General features: G+C 42.1%; 2 protein-coding genes across 15 annotated transcripts; one reads left to right on the top strand and one right to left on the bottom strand.

Moving 5' to 3' along the window:
- Positions 1 to 48: 48 nt before the first annotated feature.
- Positions 49 to 14,362, bottom strand: LOC105694842 (cytoplasmic dynein 1 intermediate chain). Of its 14 annotated transcripts, none has more exons than XM_012415908.1 (13): positions 14,223 to 14,362; positions 13,532 to 13,658; positions 13,363 to 13,459; positions 13,174 to 13,279; positions 12,952 to 13,085; positions 9,607 to 9,627; positions 6,645 to 6,692; positions 3,804 to 3,956; positions 3,012 to 3,168; positions 2,371 to 2,743; positions 2,061 to 2,292; positions 1,514 to 1,941; positions 49 to 1,121 (listed from the first exon to the last, which is right to left on the bottom strand). In XM_012415908.1, exons 2-13 carry the CDS (start codon positions 13,631 to 13,633, stop codon positions 966 to 968), a joined length of 2,007 nt encoding a protein of 668 aa, XP_012271331.1. In that variant the 5' UTR covers positions 13,634 to 13,658; positions 14,223 to 14,362; the 3' UTR covers positions 49 to 965. The 14 variants fall into 14 exon arrangements, with proteins under 14 accessions (XP_012271331.1, XP_012271339.1, XP_012271327.1 ...); XM_012415916.1 differs by having other exon boundaries at positions 3,804 to 3,980; XM_012415904.1 differs by lacking the exon at positions 9,607 to 9,627 and adding an exon at positions 11,338 to 11,397.
- Positions 14,363 to 14,727: 365 nt separating this feature from the next.
- LOC105694774 (aurora kinase B) lies at positions 14,728 to 16,276 on the top strand. The gene is made up of 6 exons (XM_012415727.1): positions 14,728 to 14,956; positions 15,034 to 15,225; positions 15,321 to 15,455; positions 15,519 to 15,677; positions 15,776 to 16,007; positions 16,086 to 16,276. The coding sequence occupies exons 1-6, from the start codon at positions 14,844 to 14,846 to the stop codon at positions 16,176 to 16,178; spliced, it is 924 nt and encodes a 307-aa protein (XP_012271150.1). The 5' UTR covers positions 14,728 to 14,843; the 3' UTR covers positions 16,179 to 16,276.
- The last annotated feature ends 1,172 nt before the right edge of the window (positions 16,277 to 17,448 follow it).

Here is a 17,448-nt window from a genome sequence, read left to right on the forward strand (position 1 = left end):
TCGAAAACATTGGGTTCTGATAGGTTTTACTAAAGTATCATGCTGGAGTTGTATCACTGCAACGAAAGTTTATTCGGATATATCGAGAACTTCTACAAACGAGATAAAACTGGTTAAAAAAGAAAGAAAAGGAAACGGAGTAAAAATGTCTTAAGCAATATGCTTTACAAATCCGGACGACCGTACAATGAGTCTTACAAATAACGAAGAACGTGTAACGACGCTTTTAGGTTATATGTATTATATATATATATATTCATACGTGTTGCTTTCATATAATAACGTAATACTATGAGAACGTTACATTCAGATTTAAATACGCACAAAAGACGGGGGCGACTAATCGACGGGAAACCAATTTACATTTGCAACGGGAGACCTGTCACTGACTTTTATACAAACCGATGTACAACACGGCGGAAACTGTTAAACACTCTCCTCGGCTCTGTGTTCTCTCATCCAAGTGAAACAACAACGCACACCTGATATTATTTACACGCAAAGAGTTACAAAAAAAAAGTGTGAGACTTCGGATTTAAGATTAAATAAGTAGACTTAATTACATGAGTGATTAGAACGACAAGACGGAAACGTATCGGAGGAGGTGTCAGTCCAGAGCATCATCGAAGCCAAATAACGACGAGGTACATGACCGAAGATGACATAAAACTAGACGCTGCTCTCTAAACAATTCTTACGATTTACTTAAGATGACCACTAAGTTAATATAAGACAGTTCTCTTGCAATCGTTTCCCTTTTTTTTTTTAATTTTTAAATGTCAGTAATGTCGGCAATACCGCCCATCCCGCGAGCAGCGACAGAAACTGTACATTGGTTTTCCTTTCTTATCCCTCGTTTAAAGCCCTTCGACATACTCTCGGGTAGGCTACGCTAATTAATTAGTACAGTTAGGCTGTTAGTGCCTTAGGAATGGCTCCTTGCGGTTTTCATCTCGATTCTTCGTTTATCTGACAGGGCCCAGGAGAAGCGGGGACAGGGACGAGGGCCCCGAGCTACCAGGATTCAGTTTATCCAACTCCTCGTCGGCTTTGTTATTTTTCAGGTCCTGCTGAGTGTACAGGAACTTGTTCCACTCGTCGATCCTTGGGTGCGCCAGGTGCTGGATCAGTCGATAAAAATAAATTACGATGATTATCGGTATTACCATTATCGTCGAGGCGAGACGAACAAGCCATTGTATTAGGGTACAAGAAGGTCCCTTGAAAAGCAGACCCTGCATTGTAACTTAGACCCGAGTCTTTCCTTCCTCTTTTTCCATGTCTTCGAACACCCATTAATAAATAATACACATGACACATACATGAATGTGCAGCGATACTCCATTCCCATTTTACCATGAAGGTTGAGGCGTAATCCTTCAACTCTAGCGTCAATAGCGGGATTCCATACGCCATATTAATTTTCTAATAGGCTGCCGATATCAATGACTATCAAACTGGCGTAAAAATCCCACTATCGAGGAAATGCATAAATAAAACCCTACCAACGTACCTCTGCGACGTCGTAGACCCAGACCTTGCCGGTGTCATCGCCAACGGTGACGTGGAACCCGCTAGGGGTCCAGGACACGCGGTTCAGGGCAGGACACCCGTCGACGGTGATACTCGCAGCCGGCACCTCGGTGTCCTGGTTCAGGTTCCAGAGGTCCAGCCTGCCGGACCCGTCCACGGTGGCGAAGAGCGCCGGATGGGTCGGAGACCAGGCGACGTCGTAGACATAATCGCCATTGTGCTCGAACGAGTAGAGCGGCTTGGTCTCCTTCAGACTCCAGAGCTTGACGGTCCAGTCGATGGACGACGTCAGGAAGAGGTGAGAGAAATCGATGCCAGCCTGGACGGCGTGTGCACTGACGCCGGTGATGGGACCCTGGTGACCCTCGTAGGTCTCGGTGACGCCAGCCTTGATCCCATGCCGACAGGCTGAAATCCAAAACCCTGGTCACTCGACATCCCTCGACTCTACCGTTATAAGGGAAGAAAATTGAGGTAGGAGGGTATCCGTATGCCCTCCAAACGGGGAGGAAGCCGCAGGCTGTTACCCGAGTACACGGTCCCGTCCTCGCTGCCGACGACGAAGTTGTTCACATCGCCATGGGGGAACGCAAGGGACGTAACCGCGATCGGCTTCGACTGCTTCGCCTGAAGAATCAGGGTCTCCTGGGGCTGCGACAGCATGTCGAGGCTCCACGAGCACAGCTTCCCATCGGTCGAGATGCTGATCAGGTTGTGCGCGTTTTGGGTTCCAACGACGCTCAGGCAGTACACCGGATGCTGAAGAGTGACCATGATTTTTTTTTTTTAATCCTCCAGGTCTAGAAGGAACCTCGTATAATCTAGGCGAAGACGTACCGTGTGAGCCGCTGCGGAGAGCGGTGTGCGTTGGATGGGGGTTCTCTTCTGGACGCGGTTGTCCCAGAGGACGATCTGCCCGGAGTACGCCCCGCCGAGGATCAGGTTCGGGTGGAATCTCGCGAAGGTGCAGGACATGACCGGCGACTGACAGTGGAATATGAACTCCGGGGTGGTCTTCTTGAACTTGGTGTTCCAGATCAGGCAGACTCCGTCCGGGTCGTTGGGAATGTCGTCGTTGTTGTTATAAGAGGCGGCCAGCAGCTCCGGGAACTGCGGGGACCAGTCCATGGAGGTGACGCACCTGTTCCTGGACCAGCGCTCGCAGAAGAAGGAGCGGTTCAGCCAGAGTCTCTGGTGGCTCTTCTCATCCCTGAAATTCATCTTGAATTAATCCTAGATTCCTAAGTATATTGGGCCAAGGCATACATTTTTACGTTCGACATTAAATAAAATAAAATTAAAAAAAAACGAAATTATGCCTCAACCGAATACATTTTTTTATATTGGAATATTGTGTCGAGGTGGTTTTTTTCTTCGCTCAATCGTGAACAAAAAAATGTAGGAATTTCCGCCTCGACTCAACATTTTTCTTTTAGCAGATTCGACGTGATAGACCCTGAAGCGGCCCTTGGACTTACATCCCGTCTTCTCCGTCGGTGGTTCCCGTGTAATCCGTGTAAATGTCGACTGACTCTCCGAGTGCTCTCTCGACGATGCGGCTCGTGCGATACAGGAAGCGTTGGAAGTCTTCCGATAGAATGATCATCTGCTTCTCCTCTTCGCTAAGCTCCCTCACTGTAAATACGAAGGTACAAGTACAAGCAATCCTCCCGGGTCCTTTTAAAATTTTTTTTCTCTTTCCTTCAAGAAGTATAAGCCTCGCAAACGTACGCGAGGATCTTTTTATAACATATTACGCGAACTTAAGGTGATACGAAAGGGTCATTCCATGTATACATCGAAATGTCAAAATATTGACAAAACTTTCCTCCGAACTGGGTCCGCTGAATAATAGGAAGCTTCAACATGTGACAATGGAGACCCTAACGAATGTTTTGAAACTCGCGAAAATTAACTGTCCTCGTACCTTATTGGTATGAAAAAAAAATATATATTTATATTAAAACGAAACGAATCGCTTTGTATATCTATAAGAGAAAATATTAAGGGAAACACGTGGAGGTAATATCATGCAAATATTATAAATAATAATATTCCAAAGTAAATGTCTTGCAAATATCTCCCAGTGTCTGATAAATATTTACAAAAGGTACGATATTCGTTAGACATCTTGAAAATATAAGGGAAATATTTTCTGCTACTAGTCAATATCTTCAATATCGAATTTCGAGGACCGAGACTGATCTTCTTTTTCTTGTCTTTTTTTTTCTTTTCGTTTTTTGTTCTATTCCGATGCAAATAACTCTTACCCTCTTTAGGCTTCTCCTTTTCCTTCTCCTGCTCCACCTGCGTGACGGCAGGTTGCACCTCCTTGACCTGGGGCAACCCATGGGGGAGGATCCCCGGTGGAAGTTTGCTCTGGAAGCCGTCCATGTGCGGCAAGCTGTTCTCCTCATCCTCGGCTTGGCCGTCGTCATATGTCAAAACTGTGGTGAATAAGCTGGCCCAGCTACGAGAACCCTAGCTGCTCTTTTCCCGCAAGCCTATCTATTCGATCCTCTCGATCTACTCGAATCGACCTACGCTTTCACTCTTATCGGGTTCGTCCTCGAGCCGAAAAAAAAAAAAGAGAATTAAAAAAAAAGAGAACACCGACTCGACCCAAGGGAGGCTTCAGCGAATACGTCTACTATACGTATCTTCTACGTACGATTTCATATATATTACGTATACATTATGAATGGTTTAAAAAAAATCACGACCTTTTTCAATATCTTAGTTATTTAAATAAACTCCTGGTTTACGAGATTAGGTTCAATCGATATTAATTAACAATTGTCACAATTCGGGAGGGTACGATCGATCATTCCCACTTTTTGCGCGTTTTAGCGTTATCTGTAGAAAGGGTTGAAAAAATATTTCCTTTACAAGGGCTTGTACATTCAGTTGTTAGGTAGTACTCGGACTGTTAAAAAAAAATATATATATATGTATCGCGATTTTAAAGATTGACAGTCAGCTTATTAAAATCGACGATTTCCCTCGTGATTTCAATCAAAGGATTTAAATCAGCTCAACTCCTGATATCATGTATGCAATTGTTAATTGAAATAAATTACAGATGACCATCGCCGATGCACTCCCTTGGAAAGGACGCGAATTCGCGACCTAGGGCATAATCCTAAGATAAGCTACACCGAGTGCATAGAATTCCTCGAGATAACGAGACGATCCTTCAACAGGCGAGGTCCATGCAATCCAAGAATCGCGAAAAGGGAATAACCTGACAAGTTCGACGAAGAGTGCCCACCTGGAGTAAAAGTGCCTCCAGGTGAACGATAATGGAGGAATAATTTCTGTGGTCTCGGGTCTTCGGACAACGAGAGTAATCTAAATGACTAGCGTTACTTCAGGTACTCCAGAGACAGAGAGAAAAAAAAAAGAGAAAAAAAAAAGAGAAGAAAAGACTTCATCGAGCCAAAGAAATATTTTCTTAATTCAATGAACAATGAATTAGACTCAAACGAGCTGAAATAAATGATCTATCGCGAATCCCGAGTAAACGTTGCATCCAATTTATTTCCAGTTTATTTGAGTGAAATAATTATCCTTTGAATTATGAAAATGTTATATTGTTTCGATGACACTCTTTTCTCAGGGTAGGTACCCTCAGGTGTACTCAGGTAATCGTGATCATACGAGCTCTACGGGTAATTCTCGAGTGACTGATCAAAGCGTCGACGTTTAAGCGTACAGGTCGATAGAGAAACAGATAGAGAGAGAGAGAGAGATAAAGAGGTCATGCTACATCGAGGTCTGTGCAGATATGTAAGGGAGAGGTATGAACGTGCTACGTGAGATGATACGTGTTATCGCTTATCACCGTCATCTGCTCGACAACGCTAACGTGGAATCTTGTGCCTTTCCGAGTTGAGCCATGTCTCTCCACCCTTCGAGTGCCTTGAGCGAAATTTTTGTAAGGACGAGGTCGAGTTTTAAGGAGACAAAGCGAGGGAAAGGGTACCCGTTATCCTGGGGACGACTTTTCTTATGATAGCGCCCTGCAGGTAATCAGCTGATTCCTTGATGGCGGGTCCCGAGTCGACTCGCGTTAAATCCAGTTAAATTGACTGTCTGATTATTTTCTTTTTTCTTTTTCCTTTTTCTTTTTCTTTTTCTCTCTAGACATTTAAACGTTCGGATGGACGTTCTCACCGGATAATGATCTCGATAAGACCAAGGAGAGCAAAGAAGGGGACAACAGAGTGGAGACACATTAACGCAGCTTCCCGAGTCTCATGCATCGTCGATTGCGTCGACGTTCCCACGAAATTCAAGTCGTCGATACGACATGTCTGCAAAATTAATGTCTAAGGACTCGTCGTTCCTGGAACGACTTAAATTTCGCTAAAAACCGCGCAACCGTTTACAATATCGAGCGCGCGTCTCTACGCAACAATGGAGGGTCGAGTATTTTCCGATATCATTCCAACGAGACGAGCTGGAATTTGCTAAGATTAAAATTGAAATTACGTATAAGTACGGAGAAAGAGAATATAAATATATAAATAAAAGAATTGGCTCCTCGCATCCCCATAGAAACGTAGAGACACGTCCCTCTCGTCCACACTTGAACATGTAAGACCAATACTGACACTTAGATAAATAAGAATTGAACAAAAAACAAAAAAATGGGAGAAAAATGACAAGCTTACAAATCATGTGATACCTCTCCGATAGGAGATTAGACAACGTAAATACTGCACATACAAAGACTACTGATCTGCGATCGTACGCCATGCCACTTTTTACTCGGGGTGGAAGATAAAAAATAAATGAATAAAAAGTGAGGTATTCCTAACGATGGAATTGTACAGTGGAGAAAAAAAAAAAAAAGAAATCCATGGAATATCGATGGTTCCCCCTCTTATCGGAGTACTCGTGGAATGATGGAAGGGTAAGTGGTAGCAAAGTTTTCGGATTTACGTGAGAGGCTCTTTCGATAATTCATCTTTCCTTTCTCGTGAAAATGTGGTAGGGTGAATTTTACTCTTTCTTTTTTTCTTTTCAATTCTTTGCATTGTTCGACGAGGAAATATACGGGGGAATCGGGGCGATTGTCTTATCATTTTCGGATGTGATTTACCTACCTGTAAACTCGTCCTCCCATTCTAAACCAGGATTTAGATTGTACTCGTCTTGAAGGAGGGAAAAGAAAATGTCAATCAATTTTTCGTATCTTAATTCGTTAGCGTCCCAGGCCTCTCGTGCAAAATCGTCGACGCCTTACCATTTTTATTTCACTGTGAAAGAAAAAAAAAAAAAAGAAAGAAATATGAAAGAAGGGGAAAAAAGGAAATCAGGGAATTTCTTCAAAAGCCACTTCGAACGAGGATGTCAAAGTCTGCGGACAATTTTCCCCCACGTGAGAACGTGACGAGCGCAGACAAAATTCGATTAAATTGCAAATTGGGGAACGCGAAAGAAGGGGGGAAAAAAAATGGATACAAGAGACGCACATTTATCTATACGTAAAAATGGCGGAAGACGTCGACGATGGCTTGGAAAGGCTGGAACAAAACTCTGACGAGTCAATGTTAAAACATTTACAACTACATGCACATGGTTTCCCCTGTTAAAGCCGCTTTAATGCAAAAATCACAGCCGAACGAGAATCGAGAATAAAAAAAAAGTGTTAAAAATGACAGCGAAACTCTTTCTAGTTGAATAAATCTGTAATTTATACATATATATTTCTTTTTATTGAATTTTATACGAATCCATCATTTTAATTCCACCTTCAGCTGTGATTTCTAAACGTTCCGTCATGCTCGATGCGTGTTCCGGTAATTGTCCTGTGCACCGCATCGCGCGGGATATTTTTCATTTTATTCCTTTTTTTTTTATTCAGATCGACAAATCGCGGCCTCTATTGTTTATTGTTCAATTCGGCCCTTCAAGCACACAAAAATGCACCGGACGTGGCTTCGGGATGGGTTGGTAAAAAAAGCGTACTGGCACAGAAAAAAAGAAGAAAAAAAAAACGAAGAGACGAGGGACGTCAGCGGAAAGGATATTACAAAAATTGCAAAAGTTGTAAATATTGCAAGGATTGCTGAAATTCCCAATTCCTGGGGATTTCGAGTAGCGCAGCACACAGCGCCCTGACATCTCCGACTGCGACAAAGGATTTGAAACGAAGGAAACGAACGAAACAAAATATGCAAATTACCGACTCCACAATTTCCTTCACAAAAACCATCCCCCGAAAACCGATAAAATCTCCCCCCTGGCCGTAAAAAATGAGAACGAAAATTGTTACGCCAATTCGGCGTTCGGTCGACCCTTTCTTTCTGCGTTTTGATTCCCCTTGTTAAACACATAACAGTTTGCAAAACAGAGGAGAGTGCGGTTACAGAGTTTGCTTCCACTTTGGGTTCGTTCCGACTGTCGGGGAAAAAAAAAGAAAAAAAAAAGAGAGAGAAATAGAACAGCAGCCCTGAAATTTGGAATGCCCTGAAGCGGCGCGATAAGCAATAAACTCCGGAAAGAATGACACGGTGAACCAAGGCAGAAATCCAAATGAACCAATCACATCGAGAAAAAAAAGGGGTAAAGAGGAACGGATTGTAATTATCGCAGAATTCGGGACATTCCAGATTTCATCTGTTGCGAGAACCGACTTCAACACCACGTTGAGAACTCTGGAAGGTGCGTTAAGTTGTGACAAGATTCGGCAATGGATACTCGCCCTTTTCCTAATCCGAAAAAAAAAAAAAATAAAAAACAAGAAAGAACTGCCCAGGAGACGGATAAAGTGTCCTAGTTAATAAACAATTCGAGCGATCAAATAGAAAGTGGATATAAATGGACGGAGTCGCGATTAAGGCGAAATTGAAGCGCCACGTAAGGAACAAAAGGCAACAATTGATAAGAAAAAAAAAAGAAAGAAAAACGTAAAAGATTGACAATGCACAACGGCGAAAAGAAACTCTGAACAAAATGACGAAGGTTGAGGAGGTCAATCGTCTCGCGTCCATTTATATTGTTATAAACAATGGCCTGGGTTTCATGTAGCACCTCGTGTCGTAATGTCCATGCAAATTGTAATAATTCCACCGACGTGTAAATTGACCGCCTATCAGTAAGACAGATTATAGTTTCATTTCTCCATCCTGTTGACGATCGTACTTAATCGAAAGCGCAAATCATAATCACGCGTATCACCGATTAAACGACTCTCTTAACAGTCAGGATGTCAGATAGGAATAAATCTTTCGGATGGACTCGAATTTTGGACATGTCAATTTCTTCCCAACATCGGCATAAACATAGGAGCCGGATAGATATGTATTGGGAAAGTTCCCTCGACATTTTAAAAAAATTCTCGAGGTCCTACGGAAAGTCCTAATCGAGGGCCAAAGGCGGAAAAGTAGAAAACCGACGCGACAGAACCGGGAGTAAAGGAAAAACCAGGACAAAGAGACGGCCCAATCGACTCGGGCTCTAGAACAGAGCAAAATGGAGCAAGGAGAACAAAAGCAACCAAGAGAGGAGGGGGAGATTGGGGGGGGGGAAGTACATTTCGGAAAAAAAGAAAAACGGGTAGAGAGTCTGCCTTTCCAGATTGCCGTCGACCTTTTCCTTTTCTCTCGCGTTGCCCTATCCTTCCTCCTCGTGCACCTGATAAAAGTTAATCTAAAGGTCTAAGATCTACCATAGTTCGTCTCTAGGACCCTAGATTTTCGTTTCGAGATCGAATTTCTAAGGGGTCGGTCACCATCCCCGCGACAAAGGAAAGACAATCCAAATCCCAGGGAATTCAAATCTCCCGCCGGCGAAACATTCGAACCGCGCGACGCGACGCGCGAATCGACCCCCCGTTTCATATTCTCCCTCGTTTCAAGGCACTTCCCAAAATCGAAAACCCCGCCCTGTCCTCGAATTTCTAAGGGATAACTCCCAAGGTGAACTTCCCAAACCCATCGCGAGGGGAGATCCGCGAGAATTAATTAATTTGAAATACGCGGAAACTCGAGGACGCCCTACGTCGTCCCGATCGCGCCGAGTCTGGCTAAGAGTCACTCGAAATCAAGAGAAATCATAACTTACCGTAATAGTCGAACGTATGAGCTGAGGGAAGGAGGGAAAAAATTGTACTTAGTTAGAGTATCACATAAATACGCTAAGCTAAGAGGCGCCTCCCTACACTCAGAGTACGGGGTGATAAAAAAAGCAATTACCGAAACTAACGAATTAAACAAAAAAGAAAGAAAAACTCCAAAAAGAAAAATATAACTCGCTGAAAAATCCGTCGAATTTTTCACCGTCTCCTCGCTCGAGGGATTTTCCGAAATTATTATTATTATTATTATTATTATTATTATCGTCGGGGATTGAAACGAAAAAAAATATATATATATGAAGAGAAGAGGAACAGAAATAAAAAAAAATTAACGAACAGGTGCAACGAGTACGCCTGAGTGTAGTTAGGCACGTGCTCTCGAAAATTGTAATATCGTGTGCTGGTGCGACAGTGCCGAAGTGTTCGAAGAGGGCTCTCTCCAACTGTTCTGGACGATGTGCGAGTCATTGTATCATTGAAATTAATAATTAGGACACTCTAATGAACTCGCAGGTCGGCAGTTAGAGCAGCCCCGTGTAAGAGGAAACGTACATATTCAAGGTATTACTTCCTACGGAAGCAAAGGCTACTCTGGATTTCTGAGAGAGACCGCCAGGTCAGAGTTCTGCCAGCTGATCTACCAAATCCTGCAATCAACGCGCGAGCCTGTAAATCGGCACTTTTCATCCATCTCTTCGCGAAGGAAGATTTTCTTCGCCATATACGACGCGTCAACGATCGGTTAGAAAGCGGAGCGCAGATATCTCACTCGCATGCCTTATCGCCAGTGCTGGGCATCGTCTCAAGCAATATTAAATAAAAGGATCTATAAAGAAAGAAAGAAAAAAAAACCTCCAAACGATTTAATCGTCCCAACAATACCTCCACACCTGAGATCGCTTTTCCAACGACTTAATCTAACTTATCAGGCACTTGCAGTGGTACTTTGCCCAGCACTGCTTGTCACACTTACTCCCACCCCCCGGAGCATCTCCGCAAGTGATAATAAGGGGGAATTAATTCGAGAGCAAAAATTTTACTGATTTTCCCTCCATTTTTTCTTGGTATTGAAGGAAAAGAAAAAAAAAAAACAATGAAAAAAGAAGAAGAAGAGTGTCTTCGATTAACAGGACATCAGGTGCGTTCCTTTTCTCCTCAAGGGGGTTTCGACCCTTATCACATGGCAGTTAGCGGTTAGTACTTATCAACCCTTGCTCTAAGCTAATCGGAAGCGGTTGAAAAAGCTGCCCCTTGTGTGCATGAGAATATCGAGGCCGCACCATGGTTGATCAGCTGAAAAATCTCCCGTGGACATTTTAGTTCTCTACGTGAATGATAATGTAGGTGACATTTCCTACCATTTCTTTTCCTTTAGATTTTCGGTACCGCAGTTACTTGGACAATCAGCTGATCCCCACGTGCGGCATCGAGGTGGCATATTTAAGGGGAATAGACTCAGAATTCCATCCTAGACAATTCATTAGACTCTCTGTCGTGATTCCTTGGTGACTTCGGTCTCTGGATTAGCGAGGGAACAATGGTTAGCGAGAAAGAGAGAAAGAGAGAGAAAAAAAAGTAGGAAGTTCAAGGTCACAGCGACAGGCTGAACTCTACGTCCCCCTAAATTCCAACGGACACAGTGACATATCTACTACCTCTATGATACAATTATCAAACGGTTACGGAAGTTTTAATAAAAAAGATAGACAGAAACATACATAGGTAGCTTGGTGCAGACCCACCTTTCCTGGGACGCCACCAGTCGGTCTCAAAGTAGCCTGCGGAGCAAGAGTGAGTTGGTGTCGTTGTCGAACAGGAAGAGTAGATGGTGTACGCAGAGGAGGAGGTGGATAGTCCTTGCGTCCGACACCAAATGCCAAGGGACCAATGTGTTCGCACCATTTAATTGATTCCGCAAGGTCAGTTAGGTCAGACAGAAAGACAAGGTAATGCATCGTGCACTTCCTCCGTACCCCAACGATAAGACTGTTCGATGAAATTAATTAAACAAAGCAGAACTTAAAGGATATCCTCAATATTCTCCTTCTTTAAACAATTATAAAGCTGTCTTTGGGGAAGAGTTTAAATAAGAGTAATAATAATAATAATATAGCGGCCACTAACTGAACTTGCGGTTGAATGTACTTAAGTTGACAATGAGACGGACAGAAAACCAAACACCATCCACAGGAATTCTGTACTGCACAGAATCCAACATGCGATTTAATTTCGATTGACATGTGATCGACAGGTCACAATTGTTTGCTGCATTAAATTGTCATTGGACTGCGTCTTAAAAGAGATATGGAATTTTGAAAAGAACATTGGCATCCGAATGAATGGAAAATGGGAGATCTCGATGTCTGATAAATGGCTTTTAATTACTTTTAGGGAATGCAAAACCCATGCTAAATAGTGTAACTAAATCAGGTTTGTTAGATTCAAAACTGTACAAGTAAGGTATAAACTGTACAATATGAACTTGTAAGCTTGATGACTGTGTTAATTGGAAGTGTAGAATACTACCGTGAATTCTTATCCTGGAAGCTTAACCCAGTGTTAAATGAATTATGCAACTGTCAACTATGGAAGGATCTAACACAATCGCCGATGCACCAAAAAGAAACTCATGCGTTAACACGATGAGAGTTAATAAACGATATCATATTTGCAATATTGCAGCATTTTCACTTCTCATATGTGCTCGAGGTATTGTTTGTACTATAACTGTGCATAAAGAGATTATCGAATTGTATGAGAATCTCTGTCTCGTGTTTGTAAAGAATATTGGAAAAAGATTAATAAACAAAATAATAAGTTAGAATGAAGAAACGTATGGCAATAGAGTCAGTAACACAAAACCAACTGTCTCATTCACCATTTTAAAAAAGTATGTTGTGTGAATATGTAAGTTTCCTCAACAAATAAAATTAATCGTATTAAATAAGGTCGCAGAGGTGAAAAGTAACGAATCAAAATGATTAAAACTAAAATTACACCGACAGACAGTCGTCACAGATTAATCAAAGGGTGCACTTTATCACTGTTGACATTGAAGAGCAAAGTTAATACACGTTTTTGTTAAAAATGAGACCCATTGAGTTATTAGAATGGTTAAACAAAATATATACATAATTCTCAGCATGGAATATTTTTCATTTGCCACCTATTTGTAAAGCAGACTCTTTGAATTCTTAGCTGCCGTATTTAAACAAAGAATATTGACAAAAATCGACTTATCAAGTTATAAAAAAAAAAAGACTTATTTGAACATAATGGATTATGCATTTTTTTTTCAATTATGTACGCAAGTCAGCAGAAATAAAACTCACCGTCGTTAGAAATGTGTGTTGTCTGAATAGTTTGCGTCGACTTGCTGTATAGAACGGGCTCCTTTGGTAAAATATTCGTATGTGCCACAGAAACCACGGTGAGTTCACGTGGAGACTTTCTGCGCCCCGTGCCACTGTTTCATAAAATTTGATTGAAGTCAAAGAAAATAGTTAAAGAAGCTGAGCAGAAGTATCGTCTATATTACTCTTTATAATATTTACCTCTGAGAAGAATTTATACTAGACGGCTGCAAACTAGCATCTGGAGTTGCATTGGCACTCTGTTCCGGTGTCAGAGAGTTCATACTCGAAAGGCTGGACAGAACATCTGTAACATATTAGATCGTATTATTTTTTCGATCACATAAAAGATCCTGCACCAATGTAAAAATTCTGAGCAATCTGAAATACCTGAAACTGGAGCCACCCCAAGGGAAGAAAGCATAGCATCGAGTTCTTTTCTATGGTCCTTATCAGCCCCTGCTGCACGAACCGTTGCTTCTTCGACCTAACGAAAAAATACTTTTAAATATATACCACTGGTATAAAATAAAATAAAATAAACCAAAGGAATCCTTACATCTTTCTGTTCTTTCTCCCTTCTTCTCCTCTCTTTTTCTTCCCTGATAGCTTGGAGTTTCGCCTTCTTCCTCTCTAACTCTGCTTTGCGATCGGACATCATTTCGACTTATTACTGCAAACTGTTACTGTAACAACAAGTCGGACACAAGAATATATTTTAATACTCTTAAAATATTACAACTTATTGGAGTCGTTATCAACTGTCCATGAAACACCCACGCCTTGCACCACCTTTTTGGAATTCGCTCACGTCCGAAGCGCTACCATATTTTGGAGAACTTAAAATAGAAAATCAAAGGTCGAAACAATGTGAGGAAACATACAAACGCTGATAATTGTTCAGCTTGATCTTGAATCCATAATTGTCACGCCAAATGCAAGGTATAGTTGCCCTTCCAATGATTATTGATTTCTCAAAGGCAGAGTCTATATCTATTTGCAGCTCCGTGTTCTCGGCCATATCGCACACCGATGTGGCCGGAGAAGACTTCGGTAGTGAATAACGCTTTCCCAATTAACTGCAGAGATTATTCCGGCCACGAAGGCGGATTATTGGTATTCATGAACAGTAATTAAATATAGCGGTAGCATGAACCTGCCTTGAGAGCGATGCGGTACCGCACTTTAGCATTAGAAAATCAAAGAAGTATACAGATCCATTTTCAGTCAGTATTTCGCATAATTCTTACCGACACGCCACTGGACGCCACTGACGAATAAATATCACTTTCTACATTAAAACCACATAAATGACAATCACTACATTGTACACCCGATCAAGACGAGAGACGAGGTGAGTTCATCACAGTTCATGCCAAGGTCTATAGCAAAAGAGGTTAGCACAGTTTCTGCGCAAGTATCGAATTGGTTCGTCATGAGTGAATCGAACGTCCGCCATTTTTTCGCGGGACATTTGAAAACTTCAGTCGATGAGAAGTAATCCATAATATAAAAATGAATCGCGCATTTACGCCTGTTGGACATGGCAAGTATTAAAACGACAGGTCAGTCGTTTTTTTCGAACGTTCTTTAGGTAATTCGAACTTCCCCTCGAATATAACCAGATACTGGCACGAATAAAAATGTATAAGCCGCCGTGTTGGGATATCAGATGACGCTGTTCGACGTGACAGATCGTGATCGCCCACACCGGCCTCTGATCTATGACTTTTGATTTTCCCGCAAACCGTTGATTTGAATTATTTTGGAAATGTTTGGAAAGGTCGAGATTGGGATGAGAAAGGTCGGGAGGAACGAGGTTTAACGGAAAGTAAATAAAAGTTAGGCGAAATTAACAATTCTCATCTGGGATGGCTGCGAGCGGAGCATTTCAATTACCTAAAAATGTTCCTGAGGAGCATCAAGAAGATTTACAAAACATGCTTTCTATTATGGAGGACCACGTAGAGACACATGGAGAAAAGTAGCATTTTATTAAATCATTTCAATGGCTGTGTCACATTTTATATGACTGTTTAATTAAGCTGTAATTTTTTTCAGCTACCAGTGGTCATTAAATGATTTTGAAATCGGAGCTCCATTGGGACGAGGAAAATTTGGGCGAGTATATCTTGCGAGAGAAGTTAAAACCCACTATATGGTTGCTTTGAAAACATTGTATAAATTAGAATTGCACAAAGGTCGTGTTGAAAAACAAGTTATGCGTGAAATAGAAATACAGACACGTTTAAGGTATTCAATTTTGAAGGACGATTGGTACACAGTGATTAACTGCTTTTTAGTATTAAAAGATTCTTTGTAAGTGTTTGCTGTCATCAATGTTTCAGACATCCTAACATCATACAGTTATTTACTTACTTCCACGATGAAAAAAGGATTTACTTGGTTTTGGAGTTTGCTGCGAAAGGAGAACTATTTAGAGAAATGAAGAGGCAACCTGAAGGAAGATTCAGTGAACCCAGGTATGCCTAATTTTGATGTCGATCTCTTAATCATTGTTTTTTATCACATTCTTGTACTTATAGAGCTGCTAAGTATACGTATCAAGTGGCAGATGCACTGGAGTACTGCCACCGAATGAATGTGATACATAGAGATATTAAACCTGAAAATTTATTGTTGACGTATGACGGCAATGTAAAGTTGGCCGACTTCGGATGGTCTGTCCACGCTCCATCTTCAAAGTAAATATACCCTTTCATGGTTGCAAATATACTTAAATATATTTTGTCATCAATTAACTCTTAGTTTGAGTTTTAAATGATATAATTTAATGTTACAGGCGTGGCACATTATGTGGAACACTGGATTACCTGCCACCAGAAATGATAACCGGGCAAACATATGACTTTCATGTCGACCATTGGTGTCTGGGTATCCTTTGTTATGAGTTTCTTGTTGGTCAACCACCGTTTCTCAGTAACTCGCAGCAAGAAACATATGCAAAAATTAAAGTATCATGCATTCCATGGCCAGAGCTCATTTCTCCAGGAGCTAAAAATTTAATTTCACGGGTAATATTATCTCTTACAACTTTTTCGATTTTACTGTACAGGTCATCGAGCTATTATTATAATTGTACAATGTTACAGTTAGTACAACGGAAAAGCAGTGAACGGATATCTCTAGCAGCTGTTAAGAAACATTATTGGATATTAGAAAATAAGGATAAACCTAGCAATTGAGAGCATGTATTTTTACAATTTATAATAAGATTTAGCTTCTTTCTAATATTTTATATTTAATGCATTATGTACCAAATATACGAGCAATTGTCATTGAACTTTACAAGCACTGCATGTCTTCCATGGACCTCCAGAGATCTAAATTCTTGAAATTTTGTGCCCTCCGTGGAAAATGTCAGCGGTCGCGTATTTACCACCAATGGAGAGCTCAACTCACAGATAAGTTGGGAACAGAATTGTTGAGCCGTCATTGGAGGAAAGTGCATAAGCCGTCTGCATTTTCCACCAAAAGCAGCACAGACCACGATCGTGGGATTCTGCCCGTGAGCAATCTCCCACCTCATCTCTGGTTTTATCAGAGATGGTAATACCATGCGGCAGTTGACAGTGGTGGCTTACCTACGCTTACCGAAACTGCTCGCTTTTGATGGTAAGGGAAGAACACTCGTGACGCTCCATTTGACTTTATCTACTTATCTACTACTATTATGTACATTGTTGCCTCGAAGTCGACGTGATGCGGAGCTTTGGGGCACGCGTCGGTGCCGCGTACGGAACCCTCATACAGCGAATATGTGTGAGTGCGACCGCTCTTAGAAATCTTAGCGCGTCCCAACCAGCCAAGCGTCAAGCTACGGGTCGAGACGTTGAGTATGTGTGCATTCGGCGCTACACTCGACAAGTATGCGTGAGACTCGACCCTGCGAAAAATCCTCCCGAGGATTACTTAACTGCGGATATAAGCCGAGTCATTTCGCGCATGATTTTTACATTTCCCTACTAGCGTTATCGAGCGTTTCTAGGCGTTTCTAGAGCGTTTTTTAACGTCTTCGAACGTTTTCGAGTGTAATCGACCGTTATCGAGGGCTTTTCGAGCGTTACCGAGCGTTTTTCAACCGTTTTCGAGAGTTCTCGAGCGTTTTTCGAGCGTTGTCGAGCGTTAACGATAGTTTTCGCGCGTTTTTCAAATGTTTTCGAGCCATATCGAAGGCCGTACAGTGCTGTTGCGTGTTGTTAAGTGCAGTAGAGTGACGGAGAGTGCCGGAGAGATGCCGAAGAGTGCTGGAGAGTGCCGGAGAGTTGCCGCAGAGTGCCGGAGAGTGCCGGAGAGGTGCCGCAGAGTGCCGGAGAGAGCCGGAGAGTCCCGGAGAGTTGTCGGAGAGTGCCGAATAGTGCCGGAGAGTGCCGCAGAGTGCCGGAGAGAGCGGCAGAGTGCCGGAAAAGTGCCGCAGAGTGCCGGAGAGTGCCGGAGAGGTGCCGCAGAGTGCCG

Source organism: Orussus abietinus, unplaced genomic scaffold, assembly GCF_000612105.2.
Source record: "Orussus abietinus isolate OABI.00-Male unplaced genomic scaffold, Oabi_2.0 scaffold517, whole genome shotgun sequence".
In the NCBI taxonomy this organism is placed as follows: Eukaryota; Metazoa; Arthropoda; class Insecta; order Hymenoptera; family Orussidae; genus Orussus; species Orussus abietinus.